This window comes from Zootoca vivipara, chromosome 3 (genome assembly GCF_963506605.1).
Source record: "Zootoca vivipara chromosome 3, rZooViv1.1, whole genome shotgun sequence".
Lineage (NCBI taxonomy): Eukaryota > Metazoa > Chordata > Lepidosauria > Squamata > Lacertidae > Zootoca > Zootoca vivipara.
In genome coordinates this window covers 58,964,070-58,983,193 of record NC_083278.1, presented here as the reverse complement: position 1 = coordinate 58,983,193, position 19,124 = coordinate 58,964,070, and the positions used below count along the sequence as shown (strand labels likewise).

The window sequence follows — 19,124 nt, the reverse complement described above, 5'->3', positions numbered from 1 at the left end:
TGGCAGTGCCAGCCTGTATGCCACCGGGTTGACCTGTTGCGTGACCGTGAAGGGGCCCAACCTTCTGGGCGCCAGCTTTTTGCATCGCCCTCTGATGGGAAGGCCCTCCGAGGACAACCAAACTTTGTCCCCCACCCTAATGACCTCCCCCGGTCGCCTGTGGCGATCTGCCCCCCTCTTGTACGCTTCCTTGGCTCTCTCCAAGTGTTCTCTGAGCTGCTGGTGCACCGTCTCCAGTTCCTCTGCCCAATCCTCAGCCTGTGGGCCCTCCTCCTCCTCCCCCTCCCTCTCAGGGAAAGATCTGAGGTCACGCCCGTAATTGGCCTTAAAGGGCGACACCCCTGTGGAGACGTGCACCGCATTGTTGTAGGCAAATTCTGCCAGTGGCAGGCGATCCACCCAGTCCGTTTGCCTCTGGCTGACGTAGCATCTCAGGTACTGCTGCAGAATGGCGTTGACCCTCTCCGCCTGTCCATTGGTCTGCGGGTGTCTAGCCGTCGACAAGCTGACCTCCACCTGCAGGAGGTTCATGAGCCGCCGCCAGAACCTGGAAACAAATTGGCGGCCACGATCCGAAATAACCCTTAAGGGTAATCCATGCAGTCTGAATACGTGATCCACAAACAGTTTGGCTGTCTCTTCTGCCGAGACCGCCCTGGCACACGGTATAAAGTGGCACATTTTGGACATGAGGTCCACCACCACCAACACTGCGGTCTTGCCCCTGGAAGAAGGCAGATCTGTGATGAAGTCCATGGACACCACTTCCCACGGCCTGTGTGGCGTGGCTAAGGGCTCCAGCAATCCCGGTGGCGCTGCTCTGACCACCTTTGCCCGCTGGCAGGTGTCACAGCCCCGTACATAGTCTTGAACATCTTCCCGCACCCCTGGCCACCAGAAGTGTCTCATGACTAGGTGAGTGGTTTTGTCCCTCCCAAAATGACCCGCCGTTGGGTTGTCGTGCATCTGCTTGAGGACCGTACGTCTAAGCTGGGTGGTGGGCAGGTACAGTGCACCCTTGTAGAAAAGCAGCCCCCTGCGTTCTGCAAAGTCTTTTGCCTGCTCCCCCCCCCTTCTCAGTTCTCTGCAGATGCGGTTGGCAAATTCATCCGCTGCCGTCAGTGCTGTGAGTTCTGCCTCGCTCACCACTGCTGCTCCGCAGGACCATGCTGACGGGGGGAAAATGTGCCTGGGTGCCGGTGGCGCCTCCTCCTCCATGTATTCTGGCTTGCGGGAGAGGGCATCCGCCCTGACATTCTGCTCTCCCGGGATGTAGTGTATAGAGAAGTTGAAGTTCGAGAAGAACTCTGCCCACCGTATCTGCCGCTGGTTGAGCACCCTGGCAGTTCTCCAGAACTCCAGGTTCTTGTGGTCTGTGCACACCTGGATGGGGTGCTTGGCGCCCACCAGGAAGTGTCTCCAGTGCTGGAACGCAGCGTGGATCGCCAGAAGTTCCCGATCAAACACTGTGTAGTTTCGCTCTGGCTGAGTCAATTTCCTGGAGAAGAAGGCACAGGGTCTCCACTCTCGGTTGGCGTCCAGTTGCAACAAAATGGCGCCCACAGCTTTATCAGAAGCATCTGTCTCCACGCGTAGGGGCGCGTCCTGAACCACGTGGAACAGGTTCTGGTCTGAGGCGAACACCCTCTTGAGGCTTTCGAACGCTGCTTGCGCCTCTGGTGTCCACCTGAACTTCTGCTTGCCTCTCAGGCAGTCAGTGATGGGAGCCGTAACGCGAGAGAAGTTCTTGATGAACTTCCTGTAGAAGTTGGCGAAGCCTAGTAGGCGTTGGGCATCTTTGCGAGTCCTGGGGCTGTGCCAGTCCAGGATGGCCTGCACCTTGTCCTTGTCCATCGCCAGCCCCTTGTCTGACAGCTTGTAGCCTAGGAAGTCCACCTCCTTGGTGTGAAACTTGCACTTCTCCAGCTTCACATACAGGTGGTTCTCCTTCAGGCGCTGCAACACCTCCCTGACATCTTTCACGTGCTGCACTGGGTCGTTGGAGTAAATAAGGATGTCATCCAGGAAGACCAAGCATTTCCTGAAGAGGAGGGACCCCAGGACGTGGTGCATGAAGGCCTGGAAGCATGCTGAGCCCCCTTGCAACCCGAAGGGCATCACCAGATATTCAAAAGAGCCCAGAGGCGTGAACATCGTGGTTTTCCATTCATCGCCTTCCCGGATCCTGATCAAGTTGTACGCCCCCCTCAGGTCTAGCTTGGTGAAAATCTTGCCCCTGCGTGCCGCTGTCAGGAGATCATCCACTCTGGGCATGGGGAAAGCCACTGGCTCTGTCACTGAATTCAGCCGTCTAAAATCCACCACAAGACGGCGCTGTTGCGTGTCTTTCTTGTCCACCCAGAAGACTGGGCTGCCCCCTGCTGCCTTGCTTTCTCTGATGAACCCCCGCTTGAGGTTCTTGTCGATGAAAGCGCGCAGATCCTCCAGTTCCTGGTCTGACATGGCGTACAGCTTGGCTGGGGGTATAGTTGCCCCTGGCACCAGGTTGATCTGGCAGTCAAAAGGCCTGTGTGGGGGTAGGTGGTCGGACTCCGCTTCGCTGAAGACCTCCTGCAGGTCCCAGTACGGCTTGGGTATCGCTTCACCCCCTTTGACGTGCATGGTGGCCACCGTGGCTATCGGAGGCCCCTCCCCTGGTTGGTGCTGCATGCAATGTTCCAGGCAAAAGTCCGATCCAAAAGTGATGCATCTCTGGTGCCAACTTATGGAGGGGTCATGGCGCGCCAGCCAGCTCATGCCCAAAACGATGGGGGGGTCTGAGATGGTGGTGACGTTGAATGCCAGTGTCTCTGAGTGCCTTCCAACCGTCATTCTCATGGGGGGGGTTTGATGCGTGATGGCCCCTCCCAGCAGCTCTCTGCCGTCAATGGTTGCCACGTGCAGAGGAAAATCCAGCTGCAGAAGCTGGATCTGGTGCTCTTCTGCAAAGTTTCTCGAGAAGAAGTTCGCTGACGCCCCACTGTCAATTAGGGCGAGGACTGTCAGGGGATAGCCATTTGGAAGCGTGAGCGTCACTTCTAGAACCACTCCTGCTCTGGGAGGGGTGGGCTGGCTCTGCTCCTCTCTGTGCGGGTGGGTGGGCTGGGGCTGTTGTCTGCTGACTGTGCCTGGCTGCCGCCCCTTGTCTCCTGCAGCCAGGCTTTCCCGTTTCCCTGCTGTGGTGCTGCGTCAGTGGGGGAGGGCACAACCGTTCCCGCCTTTCCTTGCCACTCCCTGCGATGTGGGCAGTCTCTGACGAGATGCTGGGGGGAGTTGCAGAGAAAGCAATTCCCACCCCTTCCCTCCTTGCGTCTTGGCGCCGCTGGGGTTTGAAAAGCCCGCGCGCGCGCGCGCGCTATCAATCTGCATGGGTTCCTGGTCCTGACTGGCCCCAGGCGTGGCTTGAAAGGGTTGTTGGGGGAGTGGCTTCTCCTGCGACCGTGGGAACCAAGCCCGCTTTGCGCGCGTTGCTTGCTTGTCGCTCCACCGGGATTCCTGTCTCACCCCCACCGCCAGAGCCGCTTTGCTCAGCTGATCCATATTACTGGGCTTTGGACCTCTCGAGAGCTCATCCTTCACCTCCTCATGCAACCCCAAGTAGAACGCCGCTTGCATTGGGGGGGACTCAAGTTCCCACCCCAATCTGTGCACCAGCATGGTGAATTTCGCCCAATACGCGCGAACTGTCATATTTCCTTGGCGTAAATTATGAAGTTCCTCCTTAGTCTGATCCATATGACTATCGGACGAATACATCGTTTTCAAACCTTCTAGAAATAGTTTGACATTCTTCATGCAAGGATTCCTTGTTGCAATTAACGGTCTTAGCCACTCCCTGGCTGCCCCGGTAAGGTGCTCCACAATAAACGCTACCCTGTGCTCATCATCAGGGAACTCATCGTGGTGCAGCTCAAGAGCATACACAATCTCAGTCTCAAAGCCCTGAAATTCCCTCGGGTCTCCATTGAACTTGCTTACTAGGGTCCCGGCTCTCCTTCCTGGCAGCACTTGGACTTGGGGTGCCCCTCCCGCCTTGTTTTTCTCTGCATCCAGCTTGTTTTGGAGGTCTACCGCCACCGCCCTTAATTGCTGCTCTTTTTCCTGAAGCGCTCTCACCTGTTCCGCAAGTTGTAGCCGGTCGTCCTGGACCTTCTTAGTCTCCTCTTTAGCTGCCTTCAATTCCCCCTGCGCCTGCAGCGACAGCTGCTGCAGTTCTTGCTGGGCTTGCTCCGCGATCTGCCGCCATTTCTCCGCCTCTGACACGCTCATCCCGGCAACTCCAAAGTAGCCCAAAAAGGATTAGGAGGTTGCTGTCACAGTGGCCGGAGTGGACTACTTCAGAGTAACGACGCTACGCAGCTCTGCATTTTATTCTTTTATTGGTGCTGCGTATTTACAGTGCTCAAGTCATTGCTATTTACACGGAGTGATGTTGTCAGTCGGTTTCAGAACCTCCTAATGGCTTTTGGCGCGTCTTTCTCCAACACAAAAGCTTTGGCAGACCCATCCTCTTTCCCCTCCTCTTTCTGCGTAATTCCGGAGTTGGGGGGATGGGTCTCCCGCCCTTATTCGCCCCTTCCTGTCCCACCTGGGACCCTGGCTCCTCTACCTTGCCTGAGCCTCGGACACGACTTCCTGCTTCCCCACTGGAATCGGAACTCTCTCTGCTTCCCCCTGTGCTCGGGGATTGGCTTGAACTTAGGAGGGGAGGGACTTCGCGATATCCCCTGTCCCTCACAATATCTATATGAAGCCACTGGGTATGGTCATTCAGAGCTTTGGGGCAAAATGTCGTCAGTATGCTGATGATGCACAGCTCTACTTCCCTGTAACATCTGAGTGAAAAGAGACTCTGCATTATCTGGACTGTTATCTGGCTGCAGTGATGGAACGGATGGTAAACTGAGCTTCGACTCTGGGAAATAGGAGGCACAGAGGGTGTCCGAGAGATTGACCGGTTGCCTGTTCTGGGCAAGACAGCATTCCCTCTGAAAGAACAGGTTTGGAGCTTGGGAGTGATCCTGAATCCATCTTTCTCACTGGAAGCTCATGTAGCTTAGTGGCTATGAATTCCTTTTACCAGTTATGGTTGTTATGCCAACTGCAGCCATTCTCAGACCCGGATAGTCAGGCCACAGTAATTCATGCATTAGTAACCTCAAGACATCATTATTGAAAGCAACAATTCCATGCTATATACTCAGAAAACTAACAAAATGCAGTTGGGGAGCAAAAAAAACCCCCAAGAATAAAACTATGGTTTGATATCTTACTTTGCAAACTAACTTTGGTTATAGGATGCCACTATTGCTCATGTTTGCCTTCAACCTCCCCACCTTTTGCAGTGTGTGTGTGTGTGTGTGTGTGTGTGTGTGATTTGTTGCAAAAACAGCAGTAAGGTAATGTAAACAAAGCACTCCGAACACTCAAAAGCATGATACAAACATTAAGTCTTAATGCCGCCACTACAATAATCCTAGAAAACCATAGGAAGTAAATTGGTGCAACAGTATGATGGTGTTAGCCTAAAGAATATTCTGGAAATCTTTTTTTAAAAAATCTTTACAGTGAACCTTTTTATTACACTCCCAAATCCCTTTTCAAATCATTGTGAGGATTTCAGCTTGCCCCAAGAGATACCAATCATTTTTTATAAAAAGTCACCCAGATACACAAGAAATAAGCATGAGCTGAAGTAACACAATGGTTGGTTTTCGATTCTTATGAACCACAGGCTTCAAAATTTAATCAACACACTACCCAAAGCCTTGCTGAGGTGCATTTTTCAGGGAAAACCTTGATCTCATGGACACAGAAATATCAGGTAAAAGATGTGAAGCCAGATTGTACAGCAAAGCACTACACTGCCATACAGACAGGCAGGCAAGGGGGGGGGGGCTTTTTCAAAAGAAGCGGGGGCGGGGGGGAATGCCAGTGTGAAAAATTGCCACTAGCTCACTCAAGTGAGACAATTGCTGATCCATGTAGAGAGACCAAGTCAGTGGATTTAAAAGATAACTACTGAACCTCCACTTCAATTATAGCTATACATTTATCATTTCTTCTGCCACTTCTGTAAATTTATACCACCACCTGCTGGACAGGATTTGAAAGCAATAAAAAAATAACGTAAGGGTCCCCTTTTGAGTATGACTGCACAGTTAAATATTTACCTGAGGCAGATGCAAAGCAGCCTGGGATGTGCGGAGACCATATTGTGCTGTAAATGACACCTTCGTGGCCTTTAAAAGTATATAAAGACTGTCCCACTGCAGGATCCCACTAGATATAATGTAAACAAATAAACAGCTGTTTGTGCAGTGTAATAACTGAAGGCAATAAATTGAATTTTATTTGCTCACATTAAAAACATAGGCTTGTTTTGCTAAATATGTGCACTACAGTATACATTATTGTCCTATTATAAGATGTTCATAAACAGGGCAGCATTTTCTACTTTTGAGTAGTACTGAGTACAGGAAAATTACTACACAGACGAACTTTGTTTTTTATGATGTTTATTAGGTTTTCATTTTAAATTCAGTCATGTCACCCCTTGACTTTTTAAAAACTTAAGATATAACTATAGGCGCACTTACTTGGTAGCAACTGTCATTGGAATCACTATGATTTATGTTTGCATAAACATGCACAGGATGAACTTTGTTATTTTTAAATAGCCCCAGATAGTTTTAAAAACAGAGCCAATTCAAAGACAGAAAAATGCTTCCTTTTGGCATTGCAAAAAAACACGAAAGAAAAAATAACTACAGTTGTTGTCATGTTTGTCCCTGAAAATAATTCAAAATAAAAAGGTGTCATCGTCCACTAGAACAACTTCTCTGTGTAGGAATGTGAATCTAAGATCTGTTAGAAATGTGCACCTATTAAACAGCTTTGCTTTATATATCTGAAAATTAGCTATTTTCCATCCTGCTGCATGAATAATTCTATACAACCTGAGTGCTTGAATACTCCTACATTGTGCATAGAGCAATCTCGTTACCACCTTAACTTGTTTGTGTTGCAAAAAAATCTCTCTCCAGCACTTATGACAGCAAACTTTAAACTTCTGGTTTCGTTATTCATGAAACTTTTTTAATTGGTGCATATGACAACATGCTACGAGAACCTATTCAAGAAGAAATAGAACAGTGATAGACTTTTTGGAGGTGGGCAATTTCAGCTGGATTAAAAATGGCACCTTCACCTACAGCTGAAGGGGAGCAATCTTCAGAATTCTACTATCTCATTCCACTGCGTGCTCAGACCAGGCCTAATATCCTTTCTGTATCAGTGGCAGTGCTATTTTTCTGTTTTCATCTTATTCACCTCTTACTGAAGGACATGTAGGTCCAAAAGCAATACTTCAGCACCTGTAGTTTTGCTCGTTTCCCAGGAATTATGCTTCACATAATATTATGTTCACATTTATTTTCATCATCAACCCAGTGAGTCGGTGGCAATTTTTTCTTAAATCTCTCACACAGGTTTGAACAGTTGGTGTTCTGCTATGTGGAGAACCACGTCCTGTGACGCCTCCAGATGCTGAATTCATTCACTGCCTATGGCATTTGCAAAAAATAAAGCAGGGATGGCCCTCCAGTTGCTATTGGACTGCAACTCCCACCAGCATGGTTAATGGTCAACGATTATGAGAGTTAGAATTCTGAGATTCCACATTCTTGACCTAGACCGTCCTCAGTTTTATTAAGCCCAGTATAATTTCAGCAGAGAGAGCAAGGTAGCATCTGTTCAAACAAAGAGTCAACAGAATAGCACACGTTAAGAGATGATTCTCTTCCTGCATGTTGAATTAATACAAAAATAGCCAGAAGTACAAACATACCAATTTTGCTGTTTGATCCCACGACCCAGATACTACTAGTTGTTCTCCTCTGGCCTGGCTCCAATCGACACTGTAAACCTGCAAATATTGGATTAATTTCAGTTTACAAGTTCACAAAACATCAAAGTTAGACAAACTATAGTTAGAGTGTTTTTTTTCCCTGTCCTGCCACTAGTGAGAATATTTGTTATTAAATCAATTAAAGCATAAACCTTCTGAAACGTTTACATATCTAGCAAAACAAAGCCCCACAATGAAATCTTTCTCTCATTAACACCAGGAATTAAACTGTTTGCTATATAAGGCTTAATGATACATGAAGTCTCAGTAACATGTTCATAAAGATGCAAGCTTATATTTAGTAAAATATTATCATTTTTAGGGCAAAGACTTACATATTTATAGACAAGCTGCCACCAATTATGATATGTGACACCCAAAGGTAAGGAGAGGGAGGAAGACAGATTTCATCTTGCTTTGAGTATCTGATGTGCAAGACTTAATCCTTGCTCTGAAGATAATGTATTAGTTTTATATAATGTTGATTTGTCACCCACAGCAGCAATCCAGCTTTCCTGCTTGTATGCTGTGTGGCCCTGACATTCATTTTGGGGTGGGGAGAGAGACAGAAGGCCGGCTTATGCATGATCCCTAGTGCTCTGTCCTACTGGCCTTGGATCCCATCTCTGTACTGCTCATTCAAGCCCCGCTCCCCAAGGATGAGACATCGAACATCAAGTCTCTTCTTGTGTTGTATTCTACAAATATAATTTTAGCATTAAGAAGTAGTTACAAACTACTTGTAACTACTTCTTAATGCTAAGAACTGAGAGCCTGTGCCACCATTTTAACAACTACTCTAACACCCAAGGGGCATCCAATCTTTGCCAAGGCCTCTGTCTCACTTGCCTCAAATGGTGCCCCAGTTCCCTTACTGATGGAAACTTGCTGGTGAAATACTCTGCTTGTGCTAGAAGGTGAAGCCCAAGATGATGCCAGCAAGCCCATCTCACTGCAACATGCTGGCTCAAACACCAGAGCAAATGGAATGATTGTGTGTCTCCTCTGTACTGATGTGATGACCCTGGAGTCAAATACTATGGGTCACTTTCACTTCACAGAGTGGGGAATTTGCATTGGACAGTAAAAAGCAAGTGGTTTCTGGAGCAATCACCTTTCCTTTTTCAATAAACAATATACCTTCAAAGTTTCAAGGGTAGGCACAAAGACTAGATTTGGCTCAAACTCGTAGTCTTCATATTTGTCTCAAATTGTCTCCAGAAATCACCAGTTTCAGATACTTATAAGTGGAGAGGGCAAGCCCTATGTCATAGGAATAGCTTAAAAACAAGTCTTCCCAAAACAGTGAATTTCTTTCTAACGTCTGATACTTAGGAGGAAGTTTATTCTTTTTCACTGGGCAAATAAATTATACGATCAATACAATCCTCAGCAGATATGAACCACAGCAAAATTAGCTATAATTCTTGAAGGATTTTTCAGATATTAGAAGGCTAGCAGACCATTATGAGTCAGCACGCTTCTGTGAAACCCGTATAGTTGCAATGTCTGCAAAAAAGAGAAGATAGGCATCTTTGTGAGAGCCAATAAGTAATAACTCATTTCAGAAGGCAGAAGTTCATATGATATAGAAGAATACAAGCTAATGATTTCTGTAGCCCAGAAATCTTTTGAGTTCAGTTTATAGAATGTGAAAACTTTTGTGTTTGCTATTAATGCTATGGATGATGAAATGATTGTGGCTTTTCTCCCCAGTGGATCAGAAAAGCTAAATGCTATGCACTGCTCTGCTTAGGTCACATTTACATGAACAGGTTAACTCAATATGTGTGGCAACTCTGATATATATATATATATATATATATACATACACATACATATATATATACATATACATATATATATAACTTTAGGATAGATCACTACAATTTCTAGAGGATGTACTTTAATTCTCCTAATTTTTAGTAAGGAATTATAACTAATCTGCAGAGCTTCTCTTAAAAATTTTAATATGATTTTCCTGTGTTCAAAAATAAGTTAACATTTTTAAATGTACTCTTTAAATTTTAAGATGATCTTCCTTTGTTCAAGAACAACACAAGAAAGTGGAGCAAGACCAATGGCAAGAAACCAATAGAGAGATTAGGAGAATTCAGCTCAAACAGCCAATTCCAAGCCATTACCCCAAAAAAGGATGAAAAACGAAATCTAATAGTAAAGTCAATACTGCACTTATCATTGGTTTATCAACTTAGTAGGCCTAAGTGTTTAGGTCCCTATTTGTGAATGAAAAGAAATGCAACAACATCATGTATTATACCTCTTGACTGTGCTCTTTATAGACTTGAAGTGGACCTGTGGGCTTTTCAGTGTCCCAGATTTGTAATGAGCCATCTCCACTGGATGTGATAAGCACATGCTCATTGTTCTCACTCCACGTCACATCAAACAGGCCATCGTTCCAGTCAAAACTAAAGAAATAGCAACCAACACATTAGTTCATGAGAAATGGTACATAACTTAAATAAATTCATATGCTAAGATAGCAGATTTAAGTCTCTCTCTCTCTCTCTCTCTCTCTCTCTCTCTCTCTCTCTCTCTCTCTCTCTCTCTCTCTTACTTCTCAGGAGTCAGTATAGTTCCATAGAAAGAGTGATAGTTTTGGACTGGGGAACAGGGCCGTCTTAAGCACCTCTGGTGCCCTGGCGCCGTGGTGTGACGGATCCCTCCGGCACCCCCCGCCCCGTTTCCCAGCGCGATGGGCAGGCGGGCAGGCGCAGTGCGGCTGTCGAGGGCGCTGCTGCGCGACGGGCGGGCGGGCTCAGTGCGCAGCGCTACTGCCAAGGGCGCTGTTGCGCGGAAGAGCGGCCGGGCGGGCGCAGCTGCGATGCACCCCCCTGGCGGGCCAATGCCGTGGCGCCCTGAGCCACCCAGCCTGGCCGTAGGGCCGGCCCTGCTGGGGAACAACCAGGAGTCAAATCTTGGATGAGCCATGAAGCTTCACTGAGCACTCTATAGCCAAACACATTCTGCCTTAGCCTAAGTTACCTTGTAGAGATTGTGTAAGGATAAGATGGGAACCACTAATGCTACTTTGAACTCCTTAGGAGGAAGACAGGATTTTAAAAAAACTGATAAATAACTTGTCTGATTCACAAAGTTAGCCTTCCCTAGCTTGGTGCCTCTCCTGTGTTTTGAATTGGAATGATGGGAGTTGGTGTGCAACAACATCGGAGAGTCAACAGGTTCCTCACCACTGCTTTGCTCTCCTGCATCTCCATAAGGGGCAGCACAACTTGTGTGTGCCCTCCATCACCTGCGCTGGCTGTAAAACCAGCCTGACGTCTTGGTCAGGAATTTCAAGAGTGTTGTTGCCTACCTCCTCAGTTGCTTCCCCTGGCCTTGTATTAAAGGCCCTAAAACTTTATGTTAGGGTTGGGGTCTGGTAGGCCTCAGTCTGCCAAATGGTAGGCCTCAGTCACTTACCCATTATTGGTTTTTAAATCCCTTCTCAGCTTAAAGGGTTTATGTTCTAAACAGCATTCAAGTAGCACTGTTGCTAAAATGCCATGGTCTCAGTCAAGAGACGTAGTCACACACAAAGTACTGGACACAACTTAGGCACCAATACTGCAGATGGAAGCACTCATTGGCACCTAAATGGGTGTATACAGGTATCCCCATCCACATAGTGTACTAAAGAATCACATTCTCTTCTGAATGCAAATCACATTTTGCAGAAGCACACCTGCAAGAATCCATAAAGAACTGTCATGCTTGCCATTGTGTTTCTCACCACATTCTGATGAGTGTGACAAGCCCCAGACTTCTTCCTGTACTTGAATCTAGTGAGGAAAAAGGGTATCATATCCCTTCAGCTGGACTACGCTGGAGACCCTCTCAGCATCCCTGAAGTAGAAAGTCTCCCTTTTCACTTAAGTTTAAAGTGCAGAGGTGGTGAGGGGAACAGGGCATTACCTTGTGGCTCACCAAGACACTCCAAAGTTTGTGCACTTCTATATATTTGGATCTGCGAATTAGCCTACGGTACTTTGCCCTTGAAGGATCAGAGCACATGAATGATTCCTTGCTACAGCCTAGCTAAAGTACCGGTAGTTAAAGATTATCCCTCAAGAATAATCAGAAATTAATTTTGGAAATATATCCCAGGCAGCCAAGGATCCCATTTTTGTTCCATTAAATCCAAGTTTTGGCTTGGATTCGGAAGCAAAATGAAGCTTCTAAAATAACACTGATCACAACTTCCTTTATTTGACTGCTCCGATTTTGATGGTTAGAGACAATTCCAATACATCAAGGTTATATGATTATATTTTTATTAATAAGTTATAGAACGATAGTACCTTCTGAAGAGATGAACTCCAGCTTCATTTTGTTCTAATACTACCAGAGTTCCACAACCTGAAAAAGAAAAGAAAAATATTACCCTTTGAAAATAAGGAAATATCTTATAGTAGAATATAGTATTTATTTTATTTCTTTAATTTATAGCCATTAATCCACCACAGAACCCAGTGTGGCAAAATTGTGGTTCCCTGGAAATATCAGGAACAGACTAGCTTCAATCTGGTTTAATGTAGCAAACAGTGCTCTTATCTATCTTTAGACTATACTTTTAGGATAATTAGATTAGAATGAAGTACTTGAATTATTAGGATGATAGTTGTCTATACAATGCCAGGCTATTTATCTATCTAACACTGCACTGACCATTCAGGCTGGCAGCAGTTCAAAAAAACAGAGTCCAAATGCCATAGTAGGTAGGAACCAACTGCTAGAAATGTGTGATGGGGGAAATGCAAAGTTAGACACTGAAGCAGAAGGGTGGGGAAATCAACAGTAAAATGTTTGTAAACTACTACTCTTGCAACCTTAGTAAAGAAACAATAGCCACAGAAAGTGGTGGGAGTTCAACTCCATTGACTTCATTAAGTTGTATAAATATGCACTTAATTGTTGTCAATTACAGAATATTTACCTGTTAAGTAAGCACCACTTAATACAGCAAACCTTACATATTTTACGTAAACATATTGTGTAGAATTCTGCTGTTTTATATATTAAGTCATGCAAGCACATAATTCACCAGGACATTCTCTTGCACAAATCCCATGAAATTAATGCTACTGGTGCAAGACCAGAACCATGTTTTTCATTGGTATGGGATTGGTAAGAAGTGACAGGACACTCAACAGTAGTCTTAGAGATAAATACAAAGCATTTTAAAACCTCAGCTGAACATTACTAGATATCTTAAGCAAGCTTGAATGTCAGGTCCAATGCCACCAAATGGTGATTTAAGAAGTCTGACTTACAGGAGTTGCTTTCAGGAAAGCATGCATAGGAATGCAAAATAATTCTATAAAATACCTGGTGTTCAAGTTGTTTTTTTCACTTACACAATCAAACCTATCTAAAGTGTTACAGTTTGGAATCAACCATTTTCTAAAACAAAGAAGATGGTAGCATAGACAGTACATGAAGTTGTCCTTTAGCGCCTATAAAAGTTGATATGCCTGTATATAACAGTCGCTGGGGAACACAAGTGGGGAATGTCCTGCTTATGGGTTTTCCATGGGCATATTGTTGGCCACTGGGTCTTGGGTCTGATCCAGCAGGACTGTTCTTAGCCCCTTATGTTTAAACACTGTTAAGGTTGGTCTTTATGCCTAAGTATCAGCCACAAGTACCTCAAAAGCACATCCTATGTCAGATCATCAGCAGAGACAACCATGGAAACAATTGGGATTAGGTATGTGTGTTTTAGTAAACAGTTTTGACACTGCACATATGGGGAGAGCTATTTTAACGCTCTTTCCTCCAGCTCAGAATCTTACAAGAAATCCTACGTCACACTTCTTCCGTTCGGATGCCTTTGATACATAGTTTTTTCCAGTGCTTTTTTCTGGGGGTACGCATACCCCTAAACATTTGTGAATCTTTGTACTTTTCTCCATTTACTGTATTTATTTTTCCAGATTTGAACTATAAAATGGTGGTTTTCTTGAGTAGAAATGAGAATACCCCTAAACATTTTTAAAGAAAAAAAGCACTGCCTTTTTCTACTATGCACTGTGGGAACCTTCGAAGCGCGAGCCCGACCACAAGCGTGCTTGTGAAAGTATGCCCCAATGAGCGCATACTCATCTAAAGGCTGCAGCCCTCAAGCCTATGCGGCAGCAACTAGCGAGCCCCAACGAAATCTGTGGGGCTTTGCTGTCAAGTCAACAAGGCTGGGAATCCTGGGATCACGCTTGCTTGGATGGAAGGTAATCCTAAATAAGCGAGGCGAACATGCAAACGGGCTGCCATTCGATTTCTTTTTATATTACTCTTTTTAAAAGAATTGCATGCCCGGCAAACCACATCCTTCAACCAACGTCGATGGGCAGGAAGAACCGGGCAGCCTGCAAAACACAAGGCTTTGCCCCTCTCGACGCATGCGCACTCTGCTTGCCACTTCACCTGCAATCCCGTAGTACTGCGAGGCAGCACAGGCCAAGCGCCCGGGCAGGTAAGGCGAGAACTCGACCGCGTAGCCGTGGCGGCCGGGCAGGCGGAAGGCCTGCGCCCTCGGGGGCTTCGCTGGCGCGCCACCACCACCACCGCGGCTCATAGCCTCAACCGCGTCGCTCGAGCTATTCCGGACCGGCTGCGGGAGAGGCGCTGCCGCCTCTCCTTCTCTGTGGGGAGGTCCCGCTCCCGTCGCCGTAGCCCCGCCCAGCTCCGGCCGCCGGAACTGTGGGCAGAAGTCCCTTCCGCCGCCATCATTGGTTTGGGCAAAGAGCGCCGCCTCTCCAGTTCTGGGGCGGGGCGGTAATGGGGAAGCGCCCTTGTAGCCAGCTCGGTGTTTATTCAAGGAAGCTTCCGGTTCCTAGTCGCAGCTCGAGGGACGTTTCGCCACACGTGCGGGGAAGAAACGTGAAACACAATAGCGAGCAGAGTTGGGCGCGCTTCATTTCCTTGCCGTTAATCGTGTTCTCTAACTAACCCAATGCAAAGGAGTGGCCCAATACATGATTGAGGCACCTGAGGCGAGCCACAAAATGGCGACCTCCCCCTCCTCACCAGGGATGAAGGGGTGCCTGAAGATCTACATCAGGCAACAAGGAGGGGGGCTAAAGACTAACATCTGGATCTGCCGCCCTTGTAGATTCTGCTGCCGGAGGCAGTTGCCTCACCTTGCCTCATGGAGGGGCTGGCTCTGCCCCATATAGAATCATAGAGTTGGAAGAGACCACAAGGGCCATCCAGTCCAACCCCCTGCCAAGCAGGAAACACCATCAAAGCATTCCTGACATATGGCTGTCAAGCCTCTGCTTAAAGACCTCCAAAGAAGGAGGCTCCACCACACTCCTACCAAGGAGTGTAAAGGCAGACTACACAAGGGTTAACAGAATGAGGGGTGGGCAGGGCTTTTGTGGCCATTAAAGACAGTAAAGGTACAGGTAGAGGTACCCCTGACCATTAGGTCCAGTTGTGGATGACTCTGGAGTTGTGCGCTCATCTCGCTCTGTAGGCCAAGGGAGCTGGCATTTGTCCGCAGACAGCTTCCGGGTCATATGGCCATCATGACAAAGCCACTTCTGGTGAACCAGAGCAGCGCACGGAAACGCCGTTTGCCTTCCCACCGGCGGGCGGTACCTATCAGTATTTATCTACTTGTACTGTACTTTAACGTGCTTTTGAACTGCCACCGGTAGGTGGGCAGGAGCAGGGACCGAGATGCAGCAGTTGAGAAGGCTGTGTAGCTCTTGAATTTTTAAATTTATTTCAATTAAAACTGTTGATCTTCATGAGCATTGATTCCAGGGTAATTTACAAGGTTAAAAAGCATAAAACTATGCATAGTATTGTAATTGTTTTTAGGCCTCTAAAAAGCACAGGAGCACGTGGCAGGGTGCATTTAGCAAGTTCGTTTTCCAAAGCAAAAAGGCAGGGTTAACAAAAAAAAGTACCAGAGGAAGCCTAGCAATTAATCAGTAATGTCAAAGCACGTTTCCATAAATTTTAGAGGGGTCCTGCCATAGTCCTATAAAATATTCACTTCAGATTTTAGTGAACAGGTTTGACATGGCACGTTTAAATGGTTCCCCTTTAATCTAGAAAAACACTCTTGTTTCTGCCCTTTTCTCTTTCTCATGCAAAATGTGTAATCTGAATATTGCTTTACTTTCTGCCAGTAGAATAGCATTACGTACTAGGATGGAAAAGAGGCAGCTTTGAGTTCCCAAAATGTACGTTGTTTGAAATAACTACAAAAAAATTAACCTCTATGCACAGAATATGAGCTTTTAATGTTTCATTGACTGCTTTCTCCAGTCTGCATGGCCCAAAAAAACAACAAAATATAACCAGAGTTCTGTTCCAACAAACAAGGAACCCCCCCCCCAAAAAAAACTTTGTTCCCCCCAGGGGTTGGAGTTTACTACATAATTATTTCAAAGCATTTGCAATGAAAGAGATCCCCCTTCAGTTTCATTTTAAAACTGATTCTTGTTCCATATATGGAGGATTGTACGTACTGTAATTAGAAGAAGAGTGAGTTGTGTGAAGCCCTTTTCATTTGGGAGAGTGCTACCATAGGTATAAAGGTCTGTGCCACAAGTTAAGGTGGGATAGCAACATATTGACTATCTCTGGTATACTTCATTTGATGCATAAAGTGCTATCCTAAATCACAGGAGAATATGCATTGTTGAGGAGATGTGTATGGGGAATTGTAAACAGTGAGGTCAGTAGGAAATGAAAAAAAGTAGGTGGTGATAATCACATTTTTAACAGTGGTCATGGGTGTAGACAGGGGGGGCAGGAGGGGGCAGCTGCCCCCCCCCCTAGAAGCAAAAAATTATTGTATTTTACAGACCATAACCAATACTTTGCCCCTCCAAAAACTGAAGTGGAAAGGGCTTTGCTTTAGCAAGAGCAGCTCTCCACTTGCTGGGGGCGGGAACACAGCTGTAACAAAAACACATCAAATAAATAAAGCAAAGTGGCTACCAGTACTTAAGCAGTTAAGACAATGGAGCAGAATATCCCTTCAGGCAAGGTCCACCCTATTCACCCTATTGTTATTCAGTGGGAGTTGTTAATGGGCATTCAGGGATCGCATTAACAGTTCTATTGGCGATTTAATGAGGGTGCAGAGGATTCAATTTGACTAAGGTGGCCCTGCAAGGCTAAAAGGAAGTGAATAAGAAGGGGGGGCTGTAGCTTTGACAGACACAGTGATGTTTATAAAAAGCATTGGTGTTCCAGTCTGCCCCTCCTCCTGCATCTGTATACTGTAAATCAAGGGTGGCCACCTCCCAAGAGACTCTGATCTACTCACAGAGTTAAAAACTGGGAGTGATCTACCCCCTTTTGAGGGGTTCAGTTCAAAGCTGTTGAGTTTTTTTAAGGAAGGGAAGCCCTGTTTTGGGGGTTCAGGTCAAACTTGTTGAGCTTCTTTTAGGAGGGAGGGAGGCCCATTTTTGTTTAGGGCTTCAGGTCATAGTTCAGCTTTTTTTAGGGAGGAGGAAAAATTTGGGTGAGCTTTTTTTAGGGGTGCCAGTGATCTAGCAGTGATCTACCACAGACATCCAGTGATCTACTGGTAGATCACAATCTACCTGTTGGACGTGCCTGCTGTAAATCAAGCAGAGAGAAAGCTGCTTACAAGGCTCCTGTACAGGTGTACCGGTATCTTCCTCTTGCTGCAGAGTTCTAGCATCACAGCGTCACCCAGAGGCACCCACAAATGTGAGTTATCCCTCTCTCTATTCCTTCCTTCCTTCCCTCCCTCTTCCATCCTCAATAAAATACTGGGGGGGGGCAGATAAGCCCCACATAGAAAGCCCATCAACATGGGGGGGGGGAGGACTCTTTAAAATACAGTATTTACCAGTAATTTCTTTGGGGGGGGGAGGCACCTAGGCCTCTAGGAGTTGGCTGCTATGCCTAGGACAATTCAAGAAAGCAGAATCATGCATATGCTATGGTAATATATCAATAGAATCATGGAATTGTAGTCGGAAGGGACCACAAGGGTCATCTAGTCCAACCCCCTGCAATGCAGGAATTTTTCCCCAATGTGGGGCTTGAACCCACAACATGGTTGAAATATTATGCTGATATGCAGCAACGCCTCGGAGCCATCGAGACTGCAGCCCTGTCTTGCCTCGCCCTCGCCTGCCCTGCCACCCCCTCTCCCCTGCCCGACCCTCCCATCCTCTTGCTGCAGAGTTCCAGCTTCAGAGCATCACCCAGAGGCACCCACAAATATGAGGTATCCCTCTCTCTATTATTCCTTCCTTCCCTCCCTCTTCCATCCTTAATAAAATACTGGGGGGGGCAGATAAGCCCCACATAGAAAGCCCATCAAAATGGGGGGGTGACTCTTTCAAATACGGTATTTACCAGTAATTGGGGGGGGGGGTGAGGCACCTAGGCCTCTAGGATTTGGCTGCTATGCCTAGGAGTAGGACAATTCAAGAAAGCAGAATGATGCATATGCTATGGTAATATATCAATGGAATCATAGAATTGTAGTCAGAAGGGACCACAAGGGTCATCTAGTCCAACCCCCTGCAATGCAAGATTTTCCCCCCAAGGTGGGGCTTGAACCCACAACATGGTTGAAATATTATGCTGATATGCAGCAACGCCTTGGAGCTGTCGTGACTGCGGCCGTGCCTTCCCTCGCCCTCACCCGCCCTGCCACCCCCTCTCGCCTGCCCGACCCTCCCGTCCTCTTGCTGCAGAGTTCCAGCATCACAGCGTCACCCAGAGGCACCCACAAATATGAGTTATCCCTCTCTCTATTTCTTCCTTCCTTCCCTCCCTCTTCCATTCTTAATAAAATATGCTGCCAGGGCCCACTTAAGATTTCTGCGTTTTTTCACCAACCTCGCAGATGCCTCGAACACCTTATTGGCCAAACAAGCCTTTGTATCTTTACAACATAATACTACTTGGCGTCAAAACCTATTAGATATTCTATCCAGATACAATCTACCTGAGTTTAATACTCTCAAACTGTGGAGCCCTGATAAAGTTCGGGAATGGATATTTGAAAAAGACGCCTTTTTGGACACCACGAAGATAAAAAAACTCTGGGTTTTCCTACTGGTTTCCCCGAGTAAAAGCAGTCAAAATCTGTGCCAACTACTTGGTGGAGATCACTGATCCCACCCTTCGGAGAGCTTTTACTATGGTGCGGTTTCAAACATTGCCAACTGCATATTTGACCGGT

The 19,124-nt window shown here is 46.4% G+C and overlaps 2 protein-coding genes across 2 annotated transcripts in view; one reads left to right on the top strand and one right to left on the bottom strand.

Moving 5' to 3' along the window:
• PEX7 (peroxisomal biogenesis factor 7) overlaps positions 1-14,631 on the bottom strand; it is a 59,862-nt gene extending 45,231 nt beyond the window's left edge. Inside the window, exons 1-5 of the mRNA XM_060272716.1 lie at positions 14,357-14,631; positions 12,235-12,292; positions 10,191-10,341; positions 7,850-7,927; positions 6,174-6,282 (exon numbers count right to left, since the gene is read on the bottom strand). Of these exons, the coding sequence (XP_060128699.1) occupies positions 6,174-6,282; positions 7,850-7,927; positions 10,191-10,341; positions 12,235-12,292; positions 14,357-14,507 (547 nt within the window). The 5' untranslated portion in view covers positions 14,508-14,631. The remainder of the gene's footprint in view (positions 1-6,173; positions 6,283-7,849; positions 7,928-10,190; positions 10,342-12,234; positions 12,293-14,356) is intronic.
• MAP3K5 (mitogen-activated protein kinase kinase kinase 5) overlaps positions 14,382-19,124 on the top strand; it is a 107,547-nt gene continuing 102,804 nt past the window's right edge. The window contains exon 1 of the mRNA XM_060272706.1: positions 14,382-14,405. The gene's annotated coding sequence lies outside the window, so the exon portion shown is untranslated. The remainder of the gene's footprint in view (positions 14,406-19,124) is intronic.